Source organism: Dendrobium catenatum, unplaced genomic scaffold (genome assembly GCF_001605985.2).
Source record: "Dendrobium catenatum unplaced genomic scaffold, ASM160598v2 fragScaff_scaffold_1056, whole genome shotgun sequence".
In the NCBI taxonomy this organism is placed as follows: domain Eukaryota; kingdom Viridiplantae; phylum Streptophyta; class Magnoliopsida; order Asparagales; family Orchidaceae; genus Dendrobium; species Dendrobium catenatum.
Genome location: NW_021319518.1, coordinates 7,369,029 through 7,394,932, shown reverse-complemented (window position 1 = coordinate 7,394,932; position 25,904 = coordinate 7,369,029). Strand labels below are relative to the sequence as shown.

The 25,904-nt window shown below is 34.8% G+C and overlaps 1 protein-coding gene across 1 annotated transcript in view; it reads left to right on the top strand.

The window, feature by feature from the left end:
• LOC110104647 (proline--tRNA ligase, cytoplasmic-like) overlaps positions 1-25,791 on the top strand; it is a 37,298-nt gene extending 11,507 nt beyond the window's left edge. Inside the window, exons 4-9 of the mRNA XM_020833840.2 lie at positions 63-185; positions 304-456; positions 14,371-14,655; positions 19,008-19,226; positions 22,658-22,751; positions 25,525-25,791. Of these exons, the coding sequence (XP_020689499.2) occupies positions 63-185; positions 304-456; positions 14,371-14,655; positions 19,008-19,226; positions 22,658-22,751; positions 25,525-25,589 (939 nt within the window). The 3' untranslated portion in view covers positions 25,590-25,791. The remainder of the gene's footprint in view (positions 1-62; positions 186-303; positions 457-14,370; positions 14,656-19,007; positions 19,227-22,657; positions 22,752-25,524) is intronic.
• Positions 25,792-25,904: the final 113 nt, after the last annotated feature.

The window sequence follows — 25,904 nt, the reverse complement described above, 5'->3', positions numbered from 1 at the left end:
TTTGTCATTAAGTATCAACATTTGTGAAGCCTTTTTTTCATACTGTGAAATATTGTTCCCAGGTTCTTGAGATATTGGAATTATATCGGAGAATTTATGAGGAATACCTTGCTATTCCAGTGGTAAAAGGAAAGAAAAGTGAGCTAGAAAAATTTGCTGGTGGCCTTTATACCACAAGTGTTGAGGTGTTGCTCTAATCTTTCATTTATGTTGTAGCACCATTTTGATGTCAATAATGATTCTAAAGAAGTTCTTAGATTACTTGACTTTTCTAGTTTTGACAATTTTTGCACTGCCTGCAAGGCTTTTATTCCAAATTCAGGTCGTGGAATACAAGGTGCCACTTCACATTGCCTCGGTCAAAATTTTGCAAAGATGTTTGACATAGATTTTGAAAATGAGAAGGGGGAGAAAGCGAAGGTCTGGCAGAATTCTTGGGCATACAGCACTCGCACGGTAAATTTCTTAGCTGATTAGGACCTTTCTTCTATTTTCCTTATATTACCATCTCCTTCATGCCTGTTGTATCATGATGTGAATGTTGAAATTCAGACTTCTTGATGCTCCACGTTTATATAGTATTGAGCTGGATATTTTTTTGTAAAGAGAGTAAGAGAGAATGAAAAGAATAGAAAACTGTAATTTTAATTTGTTTGGTTTGTGTGACCAACATTTATTGTAGAGAGAGGAGAGATTATTCTTATGAGAATGAATTTCAAGTTTCTATGGCATGAAATAAATTTAGTAGAAGATACCCACTCTTTCCCTTCATTCCCTTTTATAACATTGTAAATGAGAATTATGTTACTCATTTGTTGTCTTCTTCACAATTGCTCCATTTAGCACCCGAGCACTAGCATTCAACACTAAATGGATGAATTATGGCGCCTTTATGATGACCGTTCATCTCTGATCGATGTGATTCATATATTAGATGTCTCATTGATAACTTTGATATGGAAGAATTATTACTAATGCCATGCTGACAAGCTAATCTCCATAGTTCTTCTGCATTTAAATTTTATCTTTCTGACATGCCTATAATAAGTGGCGCTGTAATCATGTGTGCTTAGCATGGGACACATTTGACCCGGATTCGATCTTTGCAAATGAGCATACAAATCACCCATATCAGTTTCCCCTCATTTCAAATGTTTTTATATCAGAAATTGACTGTTGAATAAAAAAGTTTACCTTTTTTCATTTTCCTTCTTCAATGAATTTTTCTTTTGAGTTGTGCTTCCTAGTTAGCAACACATTTGATTTATCTTTGATGAGGGATGAGTTCATGAAGAAGAATCTCCCAACTGAGGCATTGCACCATATGAAACAAAGGCTGTAATCATCATCTTAGTGGCCCTTTCTCCATATTTGGTGATGCCTCTCATTGAAATCCCAGGGCTTAGTGTTGCACCAAATTAGGGACTTCATCTAAATCTAGGGCTTTAAGTGCCCCCCACTTAAACTTCTTGCTCTTTAAAATGTTGCTGTCAACTGTTTCCCTCTTGTCATCATCTTCCTTTACACCAATTGGGTTTTTTGAGCATTTTTGAGGTTTTGAGATGGTGGTAAACATAGTTCAATCATGTTGCATCCTCTCCATCTTTGAGGTTCCCATAATTGACTGCTACCAGTAAAGGACATTTACTTCCACCACAACATTCACATCTACCAGTAAAGGACAATTACTTCCACCACAACATTCACATCTACCCAGGTCGTTGGTGGAAATATCATTTCATTTCTCAAATCAGGTTTTTGTTTCAGAAATACTTAGATCTTTTTAGTTTTTTGAGTTAATTAGTGTCATCATGGATCCTCTATTTTCGATCGTGAGTGTTGTTAAACTCTACGCTAGTGACTTTTACTCCCCAAGACCCAATTTTGAAAGAATTGTCTATTTCACATCTTAATTAATCTACAAGAACCTCTAATCTCATCTATTTAAAGCAATTTTGAAAGAATTGTTTATTTCACATCTTAATTAATCTACAAGAACCTCTAATCTCATCTATTTAATAAAAACCACAAGAAGCAATTATAAATCATATGGATCAAAATATTTCTATATTCACTCATCAAAATTCTATTTATAATAGTTAGGAGGTCAAATCAATATACCAGTCTATCTATCTCTCTCTCTTGACTATAATGAATAAAATTAAATATAGAAGACAATAAAACCTGAGAATCCTAACCAGTTTGACTCCACTGAATCCTGACATCTTTTTGAAAACATATAAAAGACTGATCTGACAGCTCAGTAGGTTATCAGAACCTACATCTGCAATAAATGTAAGATAGTAGAAATAATACATATGTAATTATTCCATTGTTTAAAATTGCGCAATATGATGCTCGCCTCAGCGCAATCCTAGTGAAAAACACCTTGAGGCTTACGCCTCTAGCTTTTTTATGAGGCTTGCGCCTCAGCTTGGCTGAGGCCTGCCTTGAGTCACGCCTCGCCTCGCTAGCGTGAGGCTTACGCCTCACCCTATTTGTATATTTTTTTGTTAAAACTAACATAAATCACACATTCATGCACATTTGAGCGCAACAACTTCTTCTCGATTGCCTTTACCACCATCCCGCGACCTTCGCCGTAGCCAACACCGTCATAGTCGTCACCGACAATCACTTGAAAGCTGCACACAACCACCCTAAAAATTTTAGAGCATTAACTCATATTTATGTTGATAAAAGTATTTCTAAAAGATGAATATGATTGAAATAAATTTAAAAGAAGCATATTTGGAGGCATTTAACTCTACCAAGTGAGGCAAAGATAGACCAATTTGTTATGCAACAACTCATATAAAGATCATCTCAGTGATGACAATGCATATAATGTCTAAGTTGTTGCTAACTATTTAAGCTTTCATTAAGAATTAAAAGTTAATGAGTAGAGAATCGATAAAAAAGAAAATTTGGACTTGAACATTATGTTATATGATACTTTTTGCAATTTCTATATTTAATATTGTTTTGCTTTTATAATATTTGGATTTTAATTATATTTCATTCAATTTATTACTTGTCACTTTAGATCTTGTATAATTTTTTGTTTCATATGTATGTCAATTTGTTAATTCATAATTCAATAAGAAGTTAATATGTCATCATTTAACATATTATTTAAGTATTATATAAAAAATTGCTTTTGATATTTATTATCACTTTACGCAATTTTTTTATTTTGATGCTTACGCCTCAAAACGCCTTGAAGCTTACGCCTCGCCTCATGAACAAAAAACGCTTCAATACCCGATTATGCAATTTTAAACATTGAATTATTCAATTCAAATTAGTATGAATATATAATTTTAAGAACATATAACAATCAATATGAACAATGTCATTTCATATACAACAAGAAGTCAATATGAACAATGTCATTTCATATACAACAACAACAATATCAAGCCTTTATCCACTACGTGGGTTCGGCTACATGAATCCTTTTTCTCCATTTTGTTCAGCTAAGCGTCATTTCATATGAGCAATAAAAATCAATGCAAGATGATCAAATGGCCATATTAAGGATTAGTAGGTGCTGTTATTCCTACGCATATCAAGTATAATGCAACGGGTCTGTGATTAATCTATACCTGACTATAAATTAGGCCTTTTAGCTCAATCTATGTGCCATTTCATGTGTATCAATATACCCATCATATCAAGCAAGTGTTTTATATGTCATATGCATATCGTACAATATCAAGATATGTACCTTATGGAAGGTTTAAAATTGTGCAATTAAGTATTGAGACATTTTTTTGTTTGTGATGCAAGGCGTAAGCCTTCAAACGTTTTGAGGCGTAAGCCTCAAAAATAAAAAAATTATGTAAAGTGAAAATACATGTTAAAAATAATTTTTTATATAATACTTAAATAATATGTTAGAGGATTAAATTTTAACTTTCTATTAAATTATGAAGTAACAAATTGACACACATATGAAACAAAAAAAATACAGAAGACGTAAAATGACAAGTGATAATTGCGTGAAATAGAATTAAATCCAAATATTACAAGAATAAAATAATATAAAATATATGAATTGTATAAAAATATTATATAACATCAAATTCAACTTCAAATCCCTTCTTTCTTAGTTCCTTACTCATCCACATTAATTCGTAAAGAAAACTGAAATAGTTGTCAACAATTAAAAATTATATGCAGTGTTATCATTGAGGGAGTCTTTATTTAAGTTGTTGTCATAACACATTGGTCTCTCTCTTGCCTCATTTTGTTTAGTCCAATGCCTCCAATTTGTTTCTTATTTATTTATTTAAGTCATCTTCTTATTTCATAAAGGTTTTTCATAAAGATAAGGGTAATATTTCAAAATTTTTGGAGAAGGTGGTGGTGGTGGTGCTTTGTGGCATTTAAGTTATCCTCAACAACAGCTATGATGGTGGTGGATGCGACAATGACGACGGGCTAGAGGTCGAGGCAGTTGAGAGGAAGTTTTGTGGCTTGGGTGTGCATGAAGGCATGATTTGTTTGGGGTTTTAGTTTAGATTTAGGTATGTTTTAATAAAAAAAAGTACAAATAGGGTGAGGTGAGGTGAGGCAAGGCGCACCTCAAGGCATGCCTTATAAAAAAAAACTTGAGGCTTTTTTTACTGGAATTGAGCTAAGGCGGGCCTCGTATTGCACAATTTTATATAATGATCTATGCACTATATCATGTATGAATGTATCGTATCCAATACAATATTTCATGTGTATCATATAATTCATATATATCGTATGCATTCGTATCAATCTTGTCAGTCTTATCATATATTTGTATCAGTCACCATATAGAAGGTAGAGTGTTGACGAATATTTTCGCACCGACTCGACCCCGATCGAGCCCGACAAAGCTCGATCGCGCTCGATCAACTCAATTGATCATCATCGAGGTGAAATTAATCCGAATTAAGCCTCAATTTAATTAAATTAAATCAAATTTAATTAAATTAAAATCAAATCAAATCGAATTAAACCCCGTCGAGCCCAATTCGACGCAATTCGACACATTTCAGCATCAATTCGAGCTCAATTTCACAAAATTGACTCGATCGGACCCAAATCGATCCAAGTCGGGTTCGATTCGAAGTCGATTTTAGCCCCAATTGATTGATTTGGGCTCAATCAACTTCCCAAATCAGAAAATTGAAACCTTGGGCTGAGATTTTGTCTCATTTCTCACCCAAAATTTGGGTTCAATGTACTCAAGTACATTCCCCTCGTTTCAAGCAACGAGACAGCCTCATAGGCTCATTTGGGCGGCTCCCTTGTGCTGTCCGTCCGAAGCCAGAGCAGAACAAAGCAGCGGGAGAAGCAGAGGGAGAGGATTCGGCTCCCCCTTTGTTGTTTTCCTTTCGTGCCCATCCTGACACGGAGAGCAGAGAACGAGAGGAAGAGTCCCGCCGAAGCCCCGTTCGCGCGCTGAAACCCCTGTTTGTGCTCCCTCTCGCCTGCAGAGCTCTCGTCCGACCCCGACGAGGCCTTCGACCGAACCTCCAGAGGGCATTCGGCTCCCCTGTTTCTCTTCGTGCAGCCCGTACCGACCCAGCGAAAGAGAGAGCGGGAGACAGGCGATTTCGGCACATGGTTCTCGCTCGACTCCCCCCCCTCGCGTGCGACACCTTTGGCTGAACCTCCAGGAGGTGTCGGCTCTCTCCCTGCTGCCCGCCGTCCTCTTCCTAGCGAGCCAAAGCCGCAGGTGTGCGGCTCTCCTAAGTGAAGAAGGAGGCGGAGTTGAAAATCTGAGCCATTCTTCTCACTCCAAGGAAGCAAATCAAAAGTTGAAAAAGCCATTCACTTCCTTTCTCAAAAATCAGTGAAGTTAGTGGTTTTTCTTCCTTCCTCTTCCAACTCTGGCGAGTTCGTAGCATTTTGAAGGCTGTTGGAGACTTCCAAACAGCAAGGGAAAGCTTCGAAATTCTCCAAACAGCAGTATGGAGTCTTCAAATCGCCTTGGACAGCAGCCATACAGCTTCCGAGAGCTTTCAAACGCTGAAAACTGCTGTCCGGAGTGCTTTGGACAGCAAATCCACCCTCCGGAGTAGCTTGGACAGCAATTGGAACTTGGAGCGGAGCTTGGACAGCAATTGGAACTTGGAGAGTAGCTTGGACAGCGGATTGAAGCTTGGATTGGAGCTTGGACAGCAACTTGGACAGGAATTTGGAGCGCTAGGACAAACCGGGGAAGGTATACCTTTGAAACTTAGTGAAACCTAGGGTCCCCCCATGGCCAATTGTTATGTGGTTGACGCCTCCAAGCCCTAGGTCCTTAGAAACTTCAATTTTCGCTCTCCTAAAATCCTATATCCGATGTCCACTTGTTTAAATCATGAAAATTAAGTAGTTTTCCAATGATTTGTTCTCATGTGAGGGCTAAGAAGCGGTGGCGATGGGGCGTTGACTTGGTTTAACGTCTTTTTTTTGCATGCAAATAATATCTCATGTCATGCTTAGTCTCTTACATTTGACGCAAATAGGTTTTAGTAAGCTCGCCCAATGTTAATAAAATGTAGTAAGTGCGAGTGTTCTTTGTCTATGGGCAACGCATTAACATACCTAAACTGTATGCCTCAACTAGATTAGCCAATGCATGTGAAGTTTTACACTCAATTGACATCCCTTCTCCTCTAAATTTGTTAGGCTTCAGATATGTTTCATCATGTTTTTTTTTTGAGGTTAGGGTTTGTTATGAGCAATTTTATTCATGTTTACAAACTCTACAATTAATGAATGTTTGGAAAATATTATTGAGAATCCAATTAGGTAAGGCAAGCGAAAAGTCTTTTTTTGACTATGCTCATCATTTTTTAACAGCTAAACTAAGCTTGGCATGAGTATTGCATATTGATATTCGCTATAATGCTCTATGGCTTATGATCTTGTATTCCAAAATTTAGGTACTGGTTATAATTCAGAGCCGTAGAGCAGCCCTATCTGACCTCTCAATCATCTAAAATTGATTTGGAGTCGTTTCATGAATCGGCGAATTTTCCGATCAGTTTCCTCCCATTGCAGCATAATGGTTTGAGCACCTCAAGCTCAAACACTTGATCATGAAACCCTTTGACTTAGGACTCAAAATCCTAGGTTTGTGACACTTCGTTGTTTGTTAATACGGTCAATAAGCATTTGTCATTACCTTCATCTTGGATATTTTGGAGCCTCTCAGGCCCAAAATAATCATCAAAACTTAACATCATGACTTTTAGGAACAATCCTAAGTCATACTCCTTTGTAGGTACAAAAATCAACAAATTCATGCACTTTCGTAGAGATATTTTTGGACCTCTCTAAGCTTGCCAATGTCCATCGTGTGTTCACTTGAACTTGATACCAAAACTCTCAAGTTCTCCCTACTTGTTGTTGAACCTCTAATCACAAACTTCCCTGTGTTGATTTTAGAGACACTAATACTCTAAAGTGGCTCCTCCTGCACAGAATCTTGTAGTTGGAGTTCAAACTCTGACTATCAACCGTGTTGGACACATAAAACCACCCATCTTTTCTTTCCTTCGTTTGTTAAGACATACAATTGACCAACTGATGTTCCACTGCCATGTATGGAAATTTGAAAGTTCCAAAGGCTCCGATCAATTATTATTACATGATAAGTCAAACTTTAGAAACAAATTCTAAGTATCCTCCACTTTATGTTTGAGAACAAATCACAATCCTCTCTCTCTACACTTGAATTATTTGGGACATCTCAAGTCTCCAAATTATCATTTTAATAGATATATTAGAAATTTGGACAAATCTAAGCATTGTTTCATTTGTTGATAAACGACAAAATAACAATGACATCTCATCTTATTCCTCGGCTTCAACCAGTGAATGCCTTCCTTGGTATGCATAAGTACTCAAAGAGCATCATGAGATTTGTAATTCAAAGTCAATCTCTCTTCTTTGACCAAAGTTAATAGGAGCTAGAAATCCACTCATTCATTGAGAACGAAAACAATGAATCTCTAGATTTGGGATTTAAATCTAGGACCTCCTCCATTAAGTAGCTAACTTAAGTGGATGATAACACTCTTTGGATAGCAAAATGTCCCAAGGTGCACAATTCATGCCCAACTTGCAAGTTGCATTCTAGTATAATCTCTTTAAGTCAGTTATAAGAGCAATTTTAACTTCTTTTACCTCCATGTACAATCCATGGATCGTTCTGGAAGCTCCAAGCGTTAGAGTACATGAATCAATTATAGCTTGAAACTAAAGTTCTAAGCTATCCCCCTTATTTGTTGGAGACAAAAACCAACAAAACATCTCTTCCTTTCACTCAAGTTTGTAGAAAAGCTTCTCATGATAATTTAATTTGTTGAACACAGAACAATGATATAACCTTTAGATAGTATGGATTCAATGTCTAGTCTTCTCATTTGCTGGCCACTAAAATTAAGCAAATGAATGCTTCTACTGTCAGACACCAAATGTCTAAGGAATTCTTTCAACATGCAACATTCAAATTTTGCTTGTTGCTTCTCTTTTGCTACAACCACTATCTCTTGTCTAGCAACCAAAAGTTTTGTAGGAATATCACAATATAATATAACAAAAACAAATTAGCAAAAGAGAATGTACCATCTTTTTGGGCACAATGTTCAAAGGATTTCTATGGATTTGCACTTTCAGTCAATTTCTCATCCTCCCTCTTTCCTACAAGCTTAAGATATGTACGGAGAACATCTAAACTATCTTATCCTCAGTCAAACACCAAATTAGGGAGATGAATACTCCTTTGAACAACCAAGATTCCAAGGGATATTCATTGAGTTGCAACCTCTAAGTTTGGCACATGTTCATTTATTTCCAAACCACACAAATGTGTAGGAAATTTCTCCATTACTTAGCTTAAATTAAGTAATGTGAGTCTCTTTCTTTAAACATCAAAGTTCAATGGAAAATCTTCCACTTTGCATCCCTTCAAGTTGCATTTCCCATTTCTTCTGTGACAAACAAATTTGTAGAGAAATTCCCTTTCTTCTACAACTACAAGCATTGTAGTGAAAATTCATTCATGTCAGCCGACGTTGAGTGAATTACGCTTGAATTCATCTATTTGTTGAATGCACAAACTACAAGTAGTCTAATCTAAAATCATTTATTTGGTTGAACTAAATGAACTCTAACAATAGATTTATGTTATCAAAGGAGTCAAAATTCTTAGTGTGTTCCGAACTCTCGCTCCCAATGCCAAATGTGAGAAGATTTTCCTTCTCTTAGCTCTAAAGGCTAAGAGAGATTCTCAGATTTCTCAAAAGCTAAAAGTGCTGAGTTCTCCTTTCTTTTCTTAGCAAGAAAAAGCTAAGGGAATTCTTACTAACCTTAGCTAAAGCTATGTGTTGGATTCTCCCTTTCTTTTCCTATTCATATTTAGCTCAAGCTAAAAGGAATTCATTTTTTTCTAGCTCCTAAAAGTTAGGAAAAAAGAGAGTTCCTCACATTAAGTCAAAAGCTATATGTGAATTGTTTCTTTCCTTAGATCCAACTCTGAAAGGACTTAGTATGATATACCGCACGAGGCTTACACACTTAGGTGCACAACCCTAGGCAATGCTAGGATAAGGTTTTCCTTGTGTGCCATGGTGATTGATGTTTGGAGTGATGTACTTTTGAATATGTCCTGCGTTGTGGCAATTGCCTTTAGTGGTTAGTGTAGAAAGATTAAATGCTTTCTGTGCAAGGTGGCCATATCAAAAGGGGGCGCTGCATTATATAATAAACGCTTGCATGACAGGTACTGCTTAAATATCCCCAGATTGGCAATAGGGTAGAAGAGGGGGCCTAGCACTTAGCATTTAAGTGTTGACAATTTTGGGATGATCATATTTCTGTTATATAAACTGCCGCCTGACTTTGTTTTGCAGATTTGAGTCTTTTTCTTTTTACACCATGTATTTGATTAGATCTAGGGTGTGAAACTTGTGGGGTTTGGATTAGCAAGCAAGGAGGATCAAGGGAGAAAGTATCCCTCCGAAGGTTAAAGCTTGAAGACCCCCACAAGTAGAGTCTGTAAATTTGACTGGGTTGCATAATGGCAGGCAACTCAGCTGCCAAACATGTTTGTAATAACCGGGACATTATTTACATTTCTGTCTTTATTTATATACAAAAGCATGCGTTGTTTACTGGGTGTGTAATAGAACAACATGTCTTTCCTAGGTTTCTTCTTTTGTTTCTGTGGGTGTGGCCTGGACTTTACTACGTTAGGCTCTTAAGATAAACTAAGTTTTCTACCCCTTAAAATGTAAGCAACCTAAAATAAAATTAGGCTCCATGATTTTCTAACAAAAGAAATTTGCATGGCTTTCTTTTAAAGAGTCAAGTTTTCCAAAAAACTCAAAAGAATCATGCATGGCCAAAAGTATGTCACATGTAGAATGCCCTCACTTAAGGATTAGATAACAAAAGTCCATTTCTTTATGAGTCAGCATATGCATACCTACATAAATAGGCATCTTGGTCTCAAAGCCAAGCTATAAGCCCTACCTTCTAAATAAAAATAACCCTGCCACTCTACATTTGCATTGAGACCGAATAACATGGTTTTAAAAGCGATTAGGGGGAGTTTAGCTGGTAGTCCCTTCCAGGCGGGATAATAAATCCAGAGGTCGGGCGGGTTATGCCTCTTGTAAGGTGTAGCCTGTAAGTCCCTCTTTGCACTCGTTAGATCTAGGTTCGAGGTACTACCTGTCAGTAGTCCTCACCTTAGTCTTAGGGTTCGAGGCATGGGTTGATTCCAAATCACCCTATAAGCCCTCATCCTTTGGGCAATTTCTCCAACAAGCGTTGTTGGGATGTAAGCCCCAACTTTCTAATCAAAATATCAACTTAAACCAAAATTAGATTGCTAAAATGTAAAGCCCAACATAGAATAGTTTGAGCACCTCTGAGTGTCCCTCAGAATCAAGTGCTCCTACTTCACCTTTCCTTGGACTTCACTCCAAAAATCTGATTCTAAGTTGATCAATTCCTCCTTGAAATTCCTAAAGGCCGAAAACCCTTTAATTAAGACTTTCATGGATTTTAAAATAAAGATCAAACTTTAATCAATGTCTAAAATGACTTCCAAACAAAAAAACCACTAGTTTAATCAAGAGTTTTCCCAAGCCAAAGCTTGGGATGTAATTAACCATAGGGGCTTGCCCCTATGAGATGTCTATACCCCACAAATAAATAAAACCCATTCGACCAAACATCGAGTGGGGGAATCTCTGTTAATAATTGTAAATTTTATGATTGAGTCCATAAGGAAATGATATTTTTACCCTTCGGGGTAATATGTCATGTTCTTATGCTGCACTCGATTATAAAATATGCAATCCGTTTGAAGATACAAAAATTCTCCAACATATCATATAATTCATATATATCGTATGCATTCATATCAATCTTGTCAGTCTTATCATATATTTGTATCAGTCATGTTCTGTATTATTTGTATATCATATTATATAATGTCAACTATGCAATTTATCATGTCATTTGCATATGCAAGCAAGATAGATCTGACTGCCTGTAGTGTTTTTCCTGTATCCAGTCCCGAAGGCTAACCCTAGAGGAATTAGTCTCAATCATATCAATTTTGTTGGCATTGAGGATTATACCACAAATCTTATTTAAAGGAAAGTCTGTCGGCCCACCCTTTTGTATAGTGTAACATGTCTCCAGCTAACCCGAATCAATTAGTCATGTTCAGCCAAGCTTTCTTCCTTTTACACACATTTCATATTATATACGACATATAAATATCAAACATCATATACACTTAATGGAACTGTTGTTATGCTCATTATTTTGCCTATAGTATGCCAAAAATGCATGTTTAACTAAATGAACAGTAAATGAATGCATATCATGTATTTCATATTCAAAAGTAATATATGGACTCCTGATCATTTTATACTCAATATTTCCTCTACTTATTTTAATTAAAATGACATGTAAGCAAAATCACCAAATGAAAATTTATTATTTACCAGCCAAAATGTTCAAGTTAACTTTATCTACCACATATTAAAAGTTATACGGTGGAGAATCACTAAAACAAGATATGTTGCATTTTAATCAATTGTAGGGGGAAAAAAAGTAGGCAAAACATAAAATCACTTTAAACAATGGTAGGAGTAGGGTTACCTACCAACTGGAGTGATGGAAAATGCCAGCTTGAAAGTGACATTCTCTCTCTTCTCACCCGACCAAAGATGAAATGGGGAAAGAAGAGGGCTGTTTGAGGGTTTTTGATGAATTAGAATATATATATATATATATATATATATATATATACATGCATATTGCAACTATTTTTGGATTTTTGGTTATTTGATGATCATTTAACAAACCCAGAAGGCGCAAATGGCATTCTCTGACAATCTCCTAAAGTTTACTTCATAGTTGTGCAAATTCCAATAGTTGTAATAACCGTTTAATGCACTTAGAACTGATAGCTGAGAAACATTTATATTATAAAAGGTAAACCTTCAGCATGCTTCAAGGTAGAAGGAAGCTATAATATTTAGATAAATTCCCTTTTTATCATTGCTACCCTTACTAAATGATAAGCATTTATTGAACAAAAAAAAAAACTTCATCAACAAGTTAATGTGAAACTCAAGATATGCAACGAAGAAGTGCATTTGTGCTAATTTCTCCAAGCGATAAAGCTGAAGTGAATATCTAAAAAAGTTGATATGAAACTCAAGATTGCACTAATTTCTCCAGGCAATAAAGTTGAACTAAATATGTCAACCAAGTAATAAGAGGGAAATGCATATATACCATATAACGCAAAATTTTGACCAGAAATAGCAGGTACCAAAACTTACCTGGGGTTTATCTTTTCTAATCCCAAGACCAGAGGAACTAACAATAGAAGTGGTGCCCCATTGGAGTGACCAATAATACATTCAGAAGAAAGCCTAGATGCAACATCCAGGCAAACAACTGGAGCACCTCCTCGTTCCCCATCTTCATCACCGGAAACAATGTACAAAACCATAGGCAAAGTTGTTCTTCCTTGACTGTGATCACCATTGTCTCTGTTAGCACGAACAAGAGTTTCCCACGTGCGGCACATGGCATATGGACCCACCCATGATCCAGCAGATAGACCATAGCCCATTCCTGCTTTAATTAAATTGTGAATAGAATATGGGCATGCCTCAGAATCACCAAAAAGATATAATATGCCAACATATTCTCGATCATATGGCTGCATAATTAAGAGGGTACCATCATTAACAATCCATATGTTGCAAATATGAGGAGCTTCATCACTGGCTGAATTAATTATCTATAGCATGAAGATATATATATATATATATATATATATATATATGCGCGGGCGCAATTTCTACATTTCAAATGTATTGTTGTAGTCTGTTTTGCGGATGGGTGACTGTTGGTCGAATTTGATTGTGATTGATGCATTTCAAACTTGTTTTGCATGATGTTGTGATCTTATTCTATCATTTTCGTTGTATTCGATCGAATTCAACATACAAAGTTATTTCCTGATAAATTTGATGTTTTGGACGTGTTGGGGTGGTCCAATGATTGAGTGATTTTATGTGACATCGTATCTATTTTCTATTGTTTTCATTAGACAATTATTTGGTGATGTGACAATTCTTTTCTAATCATTTTCAGTGCTCCAAATGTGTTGGCAAAGTTTATTTCATGAAGCAGCAGTCTGTTTAGCAATGTCGGTTATGATTAAAGAGTTTAATTTATTTCTTTCAATATTATGTCTGACGGTTGTTATGAATGTTGATTTTGATCGGATTAAATTCTTGTTGTTTTGTGCCGCACAAGCATAGGTCAACCAATATCGATATGCTTCTTTTCAACATGGAATGCATATGAAGAATGGTTGTGCCTTTATGATGAATGATCATCTTTTTGACAGATTCAGTGAGCTTTGATATGTTCAGCTTTACACCTTTCACAGGATTTTTACTAATTCCATAATCACCAATCGAGAAAACATATGATAAAAAATTCAGGATTCATTTATCCATGACAATCACAATTTATTTTGGCATCAATAATGATTCTCCAGACATAGACTAAATCAATTTACTAAAATTTGAAGTTAGAATCAATATGAAATGATAAAATTCCTTTTTAATAAATTGTTTTGCTAAGGGATATACATTCTTTTAGTCTGACTAATTTCTTTAATTTCATTGAATGAAGCATGCTTTTTCTTTCAATGGGAAAAATCAGTTATAATTCTACCTATCAGCTTCAATTGGTCTTCTTGCAAGTTTGTTCTATTTTCTTTCATTTGTTAAGTGGCAGCCCTTTTATCATTTGCTTTTTTTTTATTTTGTTTTTGTTTTGCAGATTGGAGTTATGGTGATGGTTCATGGAGATGACAAGGGTCTGGTGCTACCGCCCAAAGTTGCCGCTGTCCAAGTCATTGTCATTCCTGTACCTTACAAAGATGCAGACATGCAAGCTATCTTTGCAGCCTGCTCATCAACAGTTCAAATATTGCGAGTTGCAGGGTTCAGCGCTGAACATGATTTGAGGGAAAATTATTCACCTGGTTGGAAGTATTCTAACTGGGAGATGAAAGGTGTTCCCCTGAGAATTGAAATTGGGCCCAAGGATATTGCAAATAAGCAGGTAACTTACTAAGATCATGTTGGCTAAGATGCAGATGACCAATATATCCGACACCTTAGATGATTTACTAAAACTTGCTATTTTTACTTTTATTTTCTTGCCCTATTGGTATTAGAAGCTCTAAGCTCATCTTTGTCATAACTAAAATTAAGTTGACTGTGTCAACATGCAAGAAATACCAATTCACATGGAAAGTATAAAATCGAGGTTATAAAATTCAAATGAAATGTAACCACTGAGGTGCCATTAGATCAGCCTATGCTGACCTAATTCTAATCGTCTTATTTTCTAGGCAGTCGTCAGTTTCATTAATTTTGGTCATAACTTTTGAGCTGAGGTAAATTTTTGTCCAAACTGATGATTTTTCCATTATCGAGCTGAGGAAGAGATGAAGCTTTGAGCATTTCTATTTTAAAGACCAGGTGTAAAAGTAGAGGGATTGAAATCCAGGTGGAGAGGATAATTAGTGTGGGTTTTCCATTTGAAGTTACCATCGCTTTCCCATCCATCATTGATGTTTTCCACCATTACCAGTGCAGTTATAGTTCGCGCAGACATGGAATACCATTGTGGATATTGCCATTATCACAGTCACTGTCAATGGACAACTATTATTGTGTTCCACCGTCACTTTCCATTCTCCATTCCATCTTTGTACAACCATGTTTTTCCAGTGCAATTGGAAAATGAGATCGACGGAGTAGGGCCAACACAATATTAATGGAAATAGTTTTTGTTTGGTTTTTTTTTTTTTTTGGGGGGGGGGGTGGTTTAAAAAGAGAAGAGAGGGGGAGCGATGGACTAGTGAGGGAGTTGGAAGAATAAATAGTGATGTAGAACTAAATGCTTTAAATGAATGAAATAAGAATTTGCACGATTTCTTGATAAGAGCAATTAAGATTAGAACTACTAGCAAATCCAAACGATCAAATAAACATAAGAGTGGTCACTTCCGTTTAGGTTAAGTTGCACAATAAGCACTTGGATTATCAAAACAACATAGAAAATCAAGTCATGCAAATAGAATAGCCTTCAATTGAAATCCCTAATCTAACAATAAGATTAGAAGCAAATAAAAGTGCACTCAATCCTACGTTTACTAAGCTTTGGCAATGACAAGATAAAACCCTATGTTTACTAAGCTTAGGTAAAGGTGAAGCTCGGTTCCTTGTGAATCTCCATCACCTACAAGATTAGGGGGATTAGAAAAGTAAATAAAAAGGGGAAGAAGTTCACCCTTATCAAAATCCGGAGACAAGTAGGCGATGTGTTGACGAAGTCTGACGTAGTTTCTCGTGGAGGTTCAATTGGAGGAGAAGAGATCTCTTCCAAGCGTCGAAGAAGGTTGAATGGAGAATATGCACGAATCCGTGTTCGTCGTAGACACAATCCCGTTATCAGTGTCGTGGTCGGCCATCCATGTAGTACTTTGCTGTTTTTGGATTGGCGAGTTGTTAATCAGTAAGGGAAGTATCCTCCTACGGTGGTATGATGATTCAGACTAGTGGAAGTTGGTGGGCAGCAGGTTGGTCCTCTTAAAACAGCAGTATTGGGAGAATTGCTGGAAATTTCTGGCTGCAGCTTTAGAGGGAAGAAGACCCAACGTCGGGCAGCATTTTGGTAGAGAATTGTAGAAGGAAATTACTATATCAGCTTTGGGAAGTTTCAGCCAGCAGAGAAATACGGAGATGGGCTCAATTCCTAATTAAAATAGGACGTTTTAGAAAGATTTAAAGAAGTGGATGCATGAGGGGGAGTTTCGGCCAGGTGGGGTGGTGGATTGCTTTCTGTTGTATCTGCTTATTTGAACCTTTTTAACCAATATTCGGCGGCTTAATGACCAAGGAGGATATTGGGGCCGGCGGCTTAATGACCAAGGAGGATATTGGGGAGGGGATTTGGGTTGCTTAATTAAGGTTTTAAGAATTAGGAAAGGTTTCAATTAATTCCTCATGAATTTGAAATTCAAAGGGGTCTATATTTAGAAACTTTCCTAAAATAGTTCCCTTAAATAAGGAAAGAAAATCTCAAACTTAAATTATTTGAATTTTGAAATTGGATCTTCCCAAATCAAGAGCATTTATTTATGGAAAGTATTCAAACAAAGATTTGAATTTTGGAGGGAGGGAACAGAAGTTGAGGCCGGCGGCTATGGTGGGTGAGCCATGGGTGGGGTGAGGGGAAAAAAGGTCGGGTGAAGGTGGAAGGGGAGTTAGGTCTAACCAATGGTGAGGGGGAGTTGTGTGGTGGCCGGCGACTTAAGCCAATGGGGAGGAGCTCTAGGACGGTGGCTAGTTGAGGGAGGAAAGAGGGGAGAAGAAGATAGAGAAGGTAGAACCACGAACCCGGCCGTCTCCAAGGTTGGTGGGTGATCCGATTTTCCCTCTCCTAGGAATTTCTCCAAAGTTCTCTCTAAGAACTCTCAAACGCTCTCAAAACACACAAGTGCAAGAAATTTCTCATAATAATCATTCATTCATTTTCAAAGAGAACACAGGGGCTATAAATAGCCTCGTACATAAGACTCAAAATAAAAAAGATAACAATGCCCTCAAGGCTTACATACGACCTCCCTTTAAGTAAAGGGTAAAAACAGAAAACAATTACAACATAACTAATAATAAAAGACAAATAACATAATAAAACAAATACATGAACTAATCTCAAAATACATCGACGCGATCGTGGCTGTAGATCGTTTGCCACGCCTCTGATATTTGATCCATGCTCTGATGTCCCCATCAAATAGCCTTCCATGTTGTTTTTTTGAGGTAATATGTTGAAGTGAAATGTTTTTGATAAATTAGGGGTGGTTGAAGCAGACCATTATTGGTGGCTACCGAGGAGAGTGATAAATGAAGCAAATGGGTTTAGATTAGATCCCAGATTGGGGGATTAGGCTGATTTCCAGTTCATTTTTTTGTTTTAAGTTACAAAATGTTTCCTTTTATTACTTAAAAATTTTGAATAAAGTTTTAGATGGTTTTAATTCATATTATACTTAAGATGATTGGTGCATATGTGAGCTATGAAAATTTGCACTTCAAGCCTCTTAGGGGGTGTGGGGTGTGGGTGGTGGGGGACGGAAGAATAAATAGCTTCCATGCTGGTTTATTGTGGGAATCTGTTAAAATGAATTGTTTTTGATAAATTAGAGGTTACCAAGAAAGTCACTTCCATCACAAAGTCATTTATTCCGTGATTATATGAGAGTCTTGTTATTTTATATATTAGATTGCTTTTATTTATGAAGATAAGTTACTTATTTATGCTTGTTAAATTAGTTGTTTGTTTATTCATTTGAAGTCTCATTTTTAAGCTCAACAAGTTGGTTATTAATAGGCTTGATAGGATTTGTTCCAGTAACTATCAATCTGTGCTATAGTTTTGATTGTTAATGCGCTCAATGAGGCTCATTTGGTTAGCTAACGAGCCGAGCTAAAACCAAATTCAAATAGCTATTATTTTAAATAAATCAAGCTTAAATACTACTACAAATACTTGAATCGAGTGTAAGCTTGAACAGAATGTGAAGAAAAATTCAATCTCAAGCAAGCTCCTTCTTGGTCGGTTAAGTTCAGTTCATTTGCAATCCTAATCTTTTCTAAGCATATATGGTGTTGGTTGACCGACAATGATCAATATATATATATATATATATTCAAAACTTCGATGTCATTTTCATGAGAACATGGAAGATCTCCCATCAATGGGAGAGGGATGCACTCGAAGCAAAATAAATTTGGAATCTTGATAAAAAAAAGGTATTCCAATAATCTAGCGACATCAACCAACTATAGCGTTTTGCTGTTATTTAGGAGATTTGGGTTGTACAAGAGTTAATTAGAAGTTAGAATGAGATGATGTAACTATAGTACTGAGTGGCATGCTTGTTAAAAATCCCTTTGTTCTATTCAATATCTAGCATTTACCATTTATTTTATGATATGTTCACTGATATGAAGGTGTAGACTTATTGGATTTGAAATTTAGCTTTTTGCAATCCTGTGCCAATTTCTTTTCTGATTAATAGATAGGAACGTTCTAGATTCTTCTATGATGCATCTGTCATTTGATAAGTATGATAAAGTTGGAGGTTTTATTTTTCCCTCTTTGGAACCATTCCGTGTAGATTTCTTCTTTTGATTGGTCCCAAGAAAGCCTACTCTAACCTACTTCAAACCTTGTCATTCCCTTTGTTATTCTCATTCAATGCAGGGCATCAATTACCATGTAATCTCACTTAAGTTAGATCTTATAAATCCATATAACATGCGTATTCATCTCTCATTTTTTATGTATTATGGTGCTATTTTGTATTTGTATATAATGAATGAAGGTGATCTCTGAAGGTACGTATTGTACGGCGTGATACTGGAGCTAAAACAGATATACCCATAGCCAGCTTGGTTGAACATGTCCAAGATATGTTATCCAGTATCCAAGATAACTTATTCAATATAGCAAAAGCAAAAAGAGATGCATGTATAGAGGTTGCCCATACATGGGAGGAATTTATGGCAGCACTCAATGACAAAAAGTTGATCTTGACTCCCTGGTGTGATGAAGAGGTATCCACCCATTTCTTATTTGCAAGGTTTCTTGATACGCTTTGTGACTTCAACCTCTACTAGCTTATCTGATTTGGACATTTTTTTTACTTGCTTAAATATCATGTGTGTTGACAGATTCTGATGATGTGACCATGTGTGTTGACTTGCTTTCAGAACCAGACCTTAATTGCATATTATTTGTGGTAGACACTGTTCATGGCTAATCTTTTTTTTTTCACGATGCCTAGTTCAACAAAGCTGTAGTAAATTGTTTTTTAGTTGTACCTAACCCACTCACACGAAATGTATCATGTGGTACAGCATTTTTCCGTGTAACTTTTTGGCATTCTTCCCCTTACATCCATGTCACCCAAATTCGTTGTGCAAGTTTGATCTGCATGCCTGTGAGCTTGATTTGTGGTTGGGTTGCCAAACAAGCTTAGCTGAATGTTATAGAGACAAGACACAACATGTAGTGTAATATCTAACGCAATACACCAAGTAAACCATAAAAGCAACTAGCCTGCTTACGAAGTAAATAATTAGAACTCAGGGAAGTGTTTGTTTCTTAATAAATTTTTTTTTGGATGTGCAGTTCTTTGTAGTCTTCTTTGATATCTATTGAGAGACTAAAGATTTTTGGGGATTATCTCCTTGTTCAAGCAGGAGGCTTGATTTTGTGACTTTTTCTTTTTTACAATATTGTTCTTAATTTTGATAATTTGTTTGTCTGCATGATCAATTTTGTTTTAAAAATTGTATGCAAACCGTATTGCTTGATTTCTAATTGATTGTGGTTTCTTGTTTTGTATTTCTACACATCTATTTGATTATCATTTATGTGGATTTCATCTTTTTTTTTTCCCTTCTAAAGTATCTAATATTTGTTAAAAATTTAAAATTAAGAGTTTATGTCCTTTGTATGTGTTTTTCTATTTTTATGCATCTGATTCTTGATTTGCATTTGAAAATCTTAGACCTTAAGGCATCCTACGTCTGATTTGGTATCAATATTTAAGGTTGTGTTGTAATGTTAGTTAAAAGTTGGACATAGTAATTAAGTCAATTAATAAAATAATAAAATGATGTAATTTAGATAAAATCAATTTAATTATGATTATAAACAATTTCAACATGACAATTATGAGTTTAATGATTATATTCTTCTATTTGATGGTAGTTATATTCTTAGGGAATTTCAATTTGGATTGATGACTTGATATTTCCAAATAGTTGAATTTACTAAAATAGGACATACTCAGCATTTTTTGACCAAGTAACGGTAAATAAAAAAAAAATAACCTACTTATGTTGATATTGAACATTAATTTAAATAATAATATTTTCCAATTAGACAATTAGTGTTTATAGGAATCAACTATGCAATCAATTTATGAACTTTAGATGATGAGTAGTGTGTCTGCGCGCATATATTGTTAGTTTTAAATATCTCATTGCAAGATATTATTTGCATATACATTGTTTTGCTATCATTACCTAGTTCATTGAAGGTCATAGGCAAGAAGTTAAACTTGAATTATGTTAAAATTCTTTAGAAATATGAGGCTTTACGCAACTTTAAAGATTAAGTATTATAATTATGTTCGTGTTAAGACTATTGTATCTATGATTAATATTTTAAAGAAAAATCATAGTCTCTTCCTAGTGTGTCAAATCCACAACAACACAAATCACCTATGACCAAATTTAATCCTATTGTAGACTGTAGTTTATGAATATTTGTTTAAAAGATGTATTGGATGCAGAAAAGAATATATGATTTCAACATGATTCTACATCTTATGTTTTTAGTCTAAATTTGCATAAGAGTTTATACTAAAATCTTTTCATGAACCTAAGTCTACAATTAAGCAAGCTTTAAAAGTTGAATCTAAAATTTAGCAAGAGTTAAAACTTGAATGTAAAATTAAGAATCTAAATAAGGATCTATAACAAACTTGAACATAAACCTCAAATAGAATTTAAAATTGAACTTCAATTAGAATTTGAACTTATTCTTAATCATGAAAGTGAGCAAATCATTTTTGTTGAAGTTAAAAAAAATATTAAATCCTAAAATAGTCTCCCGATTATTTGTGTGGCTTATTTCGCCCTAAATTATCACATTGGTTTCATTTTAACCCCTTGACTATATAAATTTGATTTAGAATCATCCCTTATTAAGAAATTGTGATACAAATTTATTCAAATATAGTTCATTAACTTTACAAATTTATCCCAATTTAGCTCTTAGGAACCCTTTTGGATCAATTTTGCTTAATCAAGGGACTAAATTTGAGAAATGTGATACTTTTGAACTACATTGGCCACATACGAATACTCGAGGGACTATTTTGAATTTAATCTAGCTAATAAATCAATTGAATAATCTAATAGTTTAACATGCGATGAAGCATCTATTGATATTATTGCGAAGTCATGAATTTCAATTAATTTTTATGATTTTTCATTGTTTCAAATTTCTACACATTATTTCTCTATTAGAAGGCTTCTAAATTATCCTCTTCATGATTTTGTTTTTCATAATTTTCAGTTTTTATCATCCAACGAAACAAAAATTTTACCTAAATTAGGTGCATGTGATTTGCATAGTTCTGTGTACGTTTGCATGATTTTGGGATTAGTTACTTTTTTTAAAATTTAATTTAATTTTATTTTGGGATTAGTTACTTGTTGCAAATTGCTGCCAACTTATATCTCGTCATTCATTTTGACCTAAAGAATCGTCCTGCCAAACTTTATCCCACATGTATAGAAGTTGCGTGCACCTGTAGTCTTTTTTACTTTTAGTATTTTCTATTTTGCCTTATTTACTTTTTTTTTGCTTATTTCAGTTTGGAATTGTTCCTATCATTTTGATGGGTCAAGGGTTGGACGAGTCATTTTTATTTTCATAATATTTCATATTGACATTGGAATTGTTAAAGATTGACCCCCTTTTTCTACTTCACACAAAGGCAGCTTTAATAATATGTAGAATGACATTGAGCTTTGTGGATTTGAACAAGATGTCAGTTACTGGTCTTGATGTAATTTATACTGTAACTGCTAGGCTAATCCTGTTTAAAAATAAAAAAGTTACAATGCATTTGTATTTTTAAAATAACAATTTACTAGAATCAGGTTTCAAGGGAGCTACTTTAAACTTCAACTTTGGAATCAAGTTTTACAAGCTACCTGTGCTGGAAACATAGTAATGTTTATTTTGTTTATAATTAAAAAGGCAAGTGATTCAATTTTGATATGTTTTGTATATTGGAATGCGCCAGCTTGTCTCTTTGGATTGCTTGATTTACACTTTAGTCTTCATTATACTATTTGTTTGTAGTTATCTTTATTCCAGTATTGTGCATGTGCTTTTTCCATGAAGCCAAACAGGCTCATTGCTGTTTACTTATTTGCTTGTTTTGTACATGTTTTTCTTGTAGGAAGTTGAGAAAGATGTAAAAACACGCACAAAAGGTGAACTTGGTGCTGCTAAGACATTATGTACTCCTTTTGATCAACCAAATCTTCCTGAAGGTAAATCAATATGTCCATTCGTTAATCTACTTAAAAAAAGAATTCTCCGAAGTAATATGCAACATTTTGTTTTGATATAGTGCAATTGAACTTACTTTTCATTAGTAGAAGAGAAGTGAGTGGATGGATGACTTTGGTTATTGGGTTCCGAGTAAAATGGTGTTAACCTGTAACGATTCCAAGCCATTTGATTTCAAAATCATATATATTTGAATACGCTTACAAGTGGTTAAATGTGATTCACCTCTTTGTGCAATTATACTAGTTCACGCCCCCGGGAAGATATGTTCTTACATACATGCAAAGAGTAACCAAGTACACTGGTTAAATATACTAGAAATTCTACATATAATTGTTAGAGAGATTATGATATATTGTATAAAATATTATATAGTTGTTAGAGAGATTATGATATATTGTATAAAATATTATATAGTTTGCATCTTCATTGTAAAATGAAATTTGTTCTAAAGTAGTTAAAATCCTAGAATGAATTTCTTATTCTTCAATTATATTTTAAATAATGTATATAATAATAATAATAATAATAATAATTATAATAATCAGTATTAAATATAATACATGATATCATATTTACACCTGTGACCAATGCATCTTTCTTTGACTGTCTTGTGGAATAGCATGCTTTTTCTTTTATTTTGGGAGGGGGCTGGGGTATTTCCACGTAGCACTTAAAACTATTACTTTTAAATATTTAACACATAAACTTCTCTATTTATATCATGTAACACTATTAACGGAGAACCCTCGATGAAGTCACAACATGGATCTGGTTGAACGACGAGAAAGTTATGACATAATCTTGTTGTGAACAACATCAATGGGATTGGTGACAAGTGAAGGTCGAGAAAGGGGTTGATTTGATTTCTCAATCTGATGTTTGTATTGTAGAGGCTTGAAAATCTCTTCTATTTGATTAACGTGGAGAAGCTTGTTCCGAATTGTAGTGAGATGGACTATGTGTGAAAAGCCATGGTATCTCACTGGCGAAGGGCGATGAAATGCCATGGTATCTCACTGGCGAAGGGCGATGGGACCGGCGGTGTGGTTACGAGATATGTTATTTTTTATGGTATTTATAATTTTGAGAGATACACATTATTAGTGAAGTTTAGGTCTTAAATTTATAAATGTAATAGTTTAAGTGCTATGTATGTGATCCAATCCTTTTAGTTTTAAGCTTTGGTACCATTGAACTCAAACTAAATTAAAGATTAGTTAGTAATGTTGAATTTGAACCTCACTGTTGTTTGTTTGATCTCTCACAAATTTTTATTTGAAAATTAAAATCTATAGGTGCTCAAATCCTTTATTTGAAGAAATAAAAACCCTTGTTGCATGATCATGATATTTCCTAAGGATTGAAATTCAAGAGGAACAATATTAATGCTTCCCCTAAAATATATGCGTTTATGCGTGCATAAGCATGCCCTTGCATTGCATATCCCCCCGGATGACTAAGTTTATTAGTGTTATTAGACATTTCCTTAACAATGTAGAAAAAATAGAAGCTATCACTTGAATGGGCAATCAAGCAACTTTCTTAGAATTGATTTTCCCATCTTTCACTGTAAAATCGAGCCACTTCGACTTTGGGCCAACTGGACATGTTCTTAAAGTGGAGCTTGTGAAATGGAATAGAATAGATCTAAAAATTTCTATCAGGTTTTTTTAATCATGAATAGTTGTTTTTTAGTCCATGATCGCAGTAAGTGCATTATTTACTCCCTTATCCACATGCTTTCGACAAATAAAGAAATGCTGGTGTTGCCTTAGATGGTTATATGAAATGTACGAGATTAAGCTAGCCATACATCTTTTAAGCTTGATGGATTATAACTAGATTGGTTGATGTACAGTGATTTATAGAACGAACCCCATGTTTGCTTAGGGCATGTTGGCCCTTTCTTTACTTTACTTGGTTGTAATGGTTTTTTTGATGAATGCAAATACAAAAGTTCAGCCCATGTAATTAGCGATAACAATACAATATGACTACTACCGAATTTATGCGTTGGTTATTAGGCCATAGAAGTCCTATATCGACAATAGATAGACTAGTTTTTTTTTCCTCTAAATCGCTTGGTAGAAACTTACTACTTCACTGAAATACCAGATCAAGCAATTATCGTTCGTGTTTCTAGGAGGTTTAGGGTAGGCTTAGGTTTCGTTTGGGACAACTTTCTTATTATTTTCTAAAATAATTTTTTAGTACAAAAATTCTTGAATTAAAAATTTTTATATTAGAAAGTTGATTTAACAAGTAGTATGAAAGCCGTTAAGCTTCGTTTGGGACAGCTCTTTTATTGCTTCTTAAAACAATTTTTTTGTACAAAAAAGTTTCTTTAAGAAGTAGTAAGAAAACTGTCTTAAACCAAGCCTTAGGCTTTGGGACGGCTTTTTTGCTGTTTTTGAAAACAGCTTTTTAGTAAAAAAAATTAATTTTTGTATTTAAAAGTTGTTTTAAGAAGCAGGAAGAAAGCCGTCCCAAATAAAGTCTTATTCTACTTTGAAAAGTTGCTTGCAATTCTTGTCTTAACTTTGTGGACGCCAAGCTCCTGGCATTCCACCACAATTTCTTTTTAATTTATATTATTAAGCACAAATTTAATTTTGGAGCAGTGAGTGCTTATATGTAAAGGAGAGCATAACGTGTATGTTAAATGAACCTACATTGCCTTTTGCTTGTTTGGGCTCATTAATTCTTGGTTATGCATTGTTTCTCTTATCACATAAAATGTTTATGTTGTAGGGACTCTCTGCTTTGCATCAGGGAAGCCAGCCAAGAAGTGGACTTATTGGGGTCGAAGCTATTAATTTGAATCATTTGTTGAATTTACAATGCAAATTTTCCTGCTTGTAGATCGTAAATAGTGTCTCATGAGGGAGAATTATTACGTGCGGAGTCCGTATGACGAGAATCATCTGGATTTGTTGCGTACTTAATAAGTATTTGTTGCATATTTATAAATACTCAACAAATATTCAGTTGTGAGTATTATTGATTATTTTATGAGTATTTGCTGAGTATTTTATGAGTATTTGCTGATTTATTACATATTTACTAAGTACTTATTTAATAATCAACAAATATTCAATAAATACGTTGGAATTTTGACTTTTTTTTTCTAG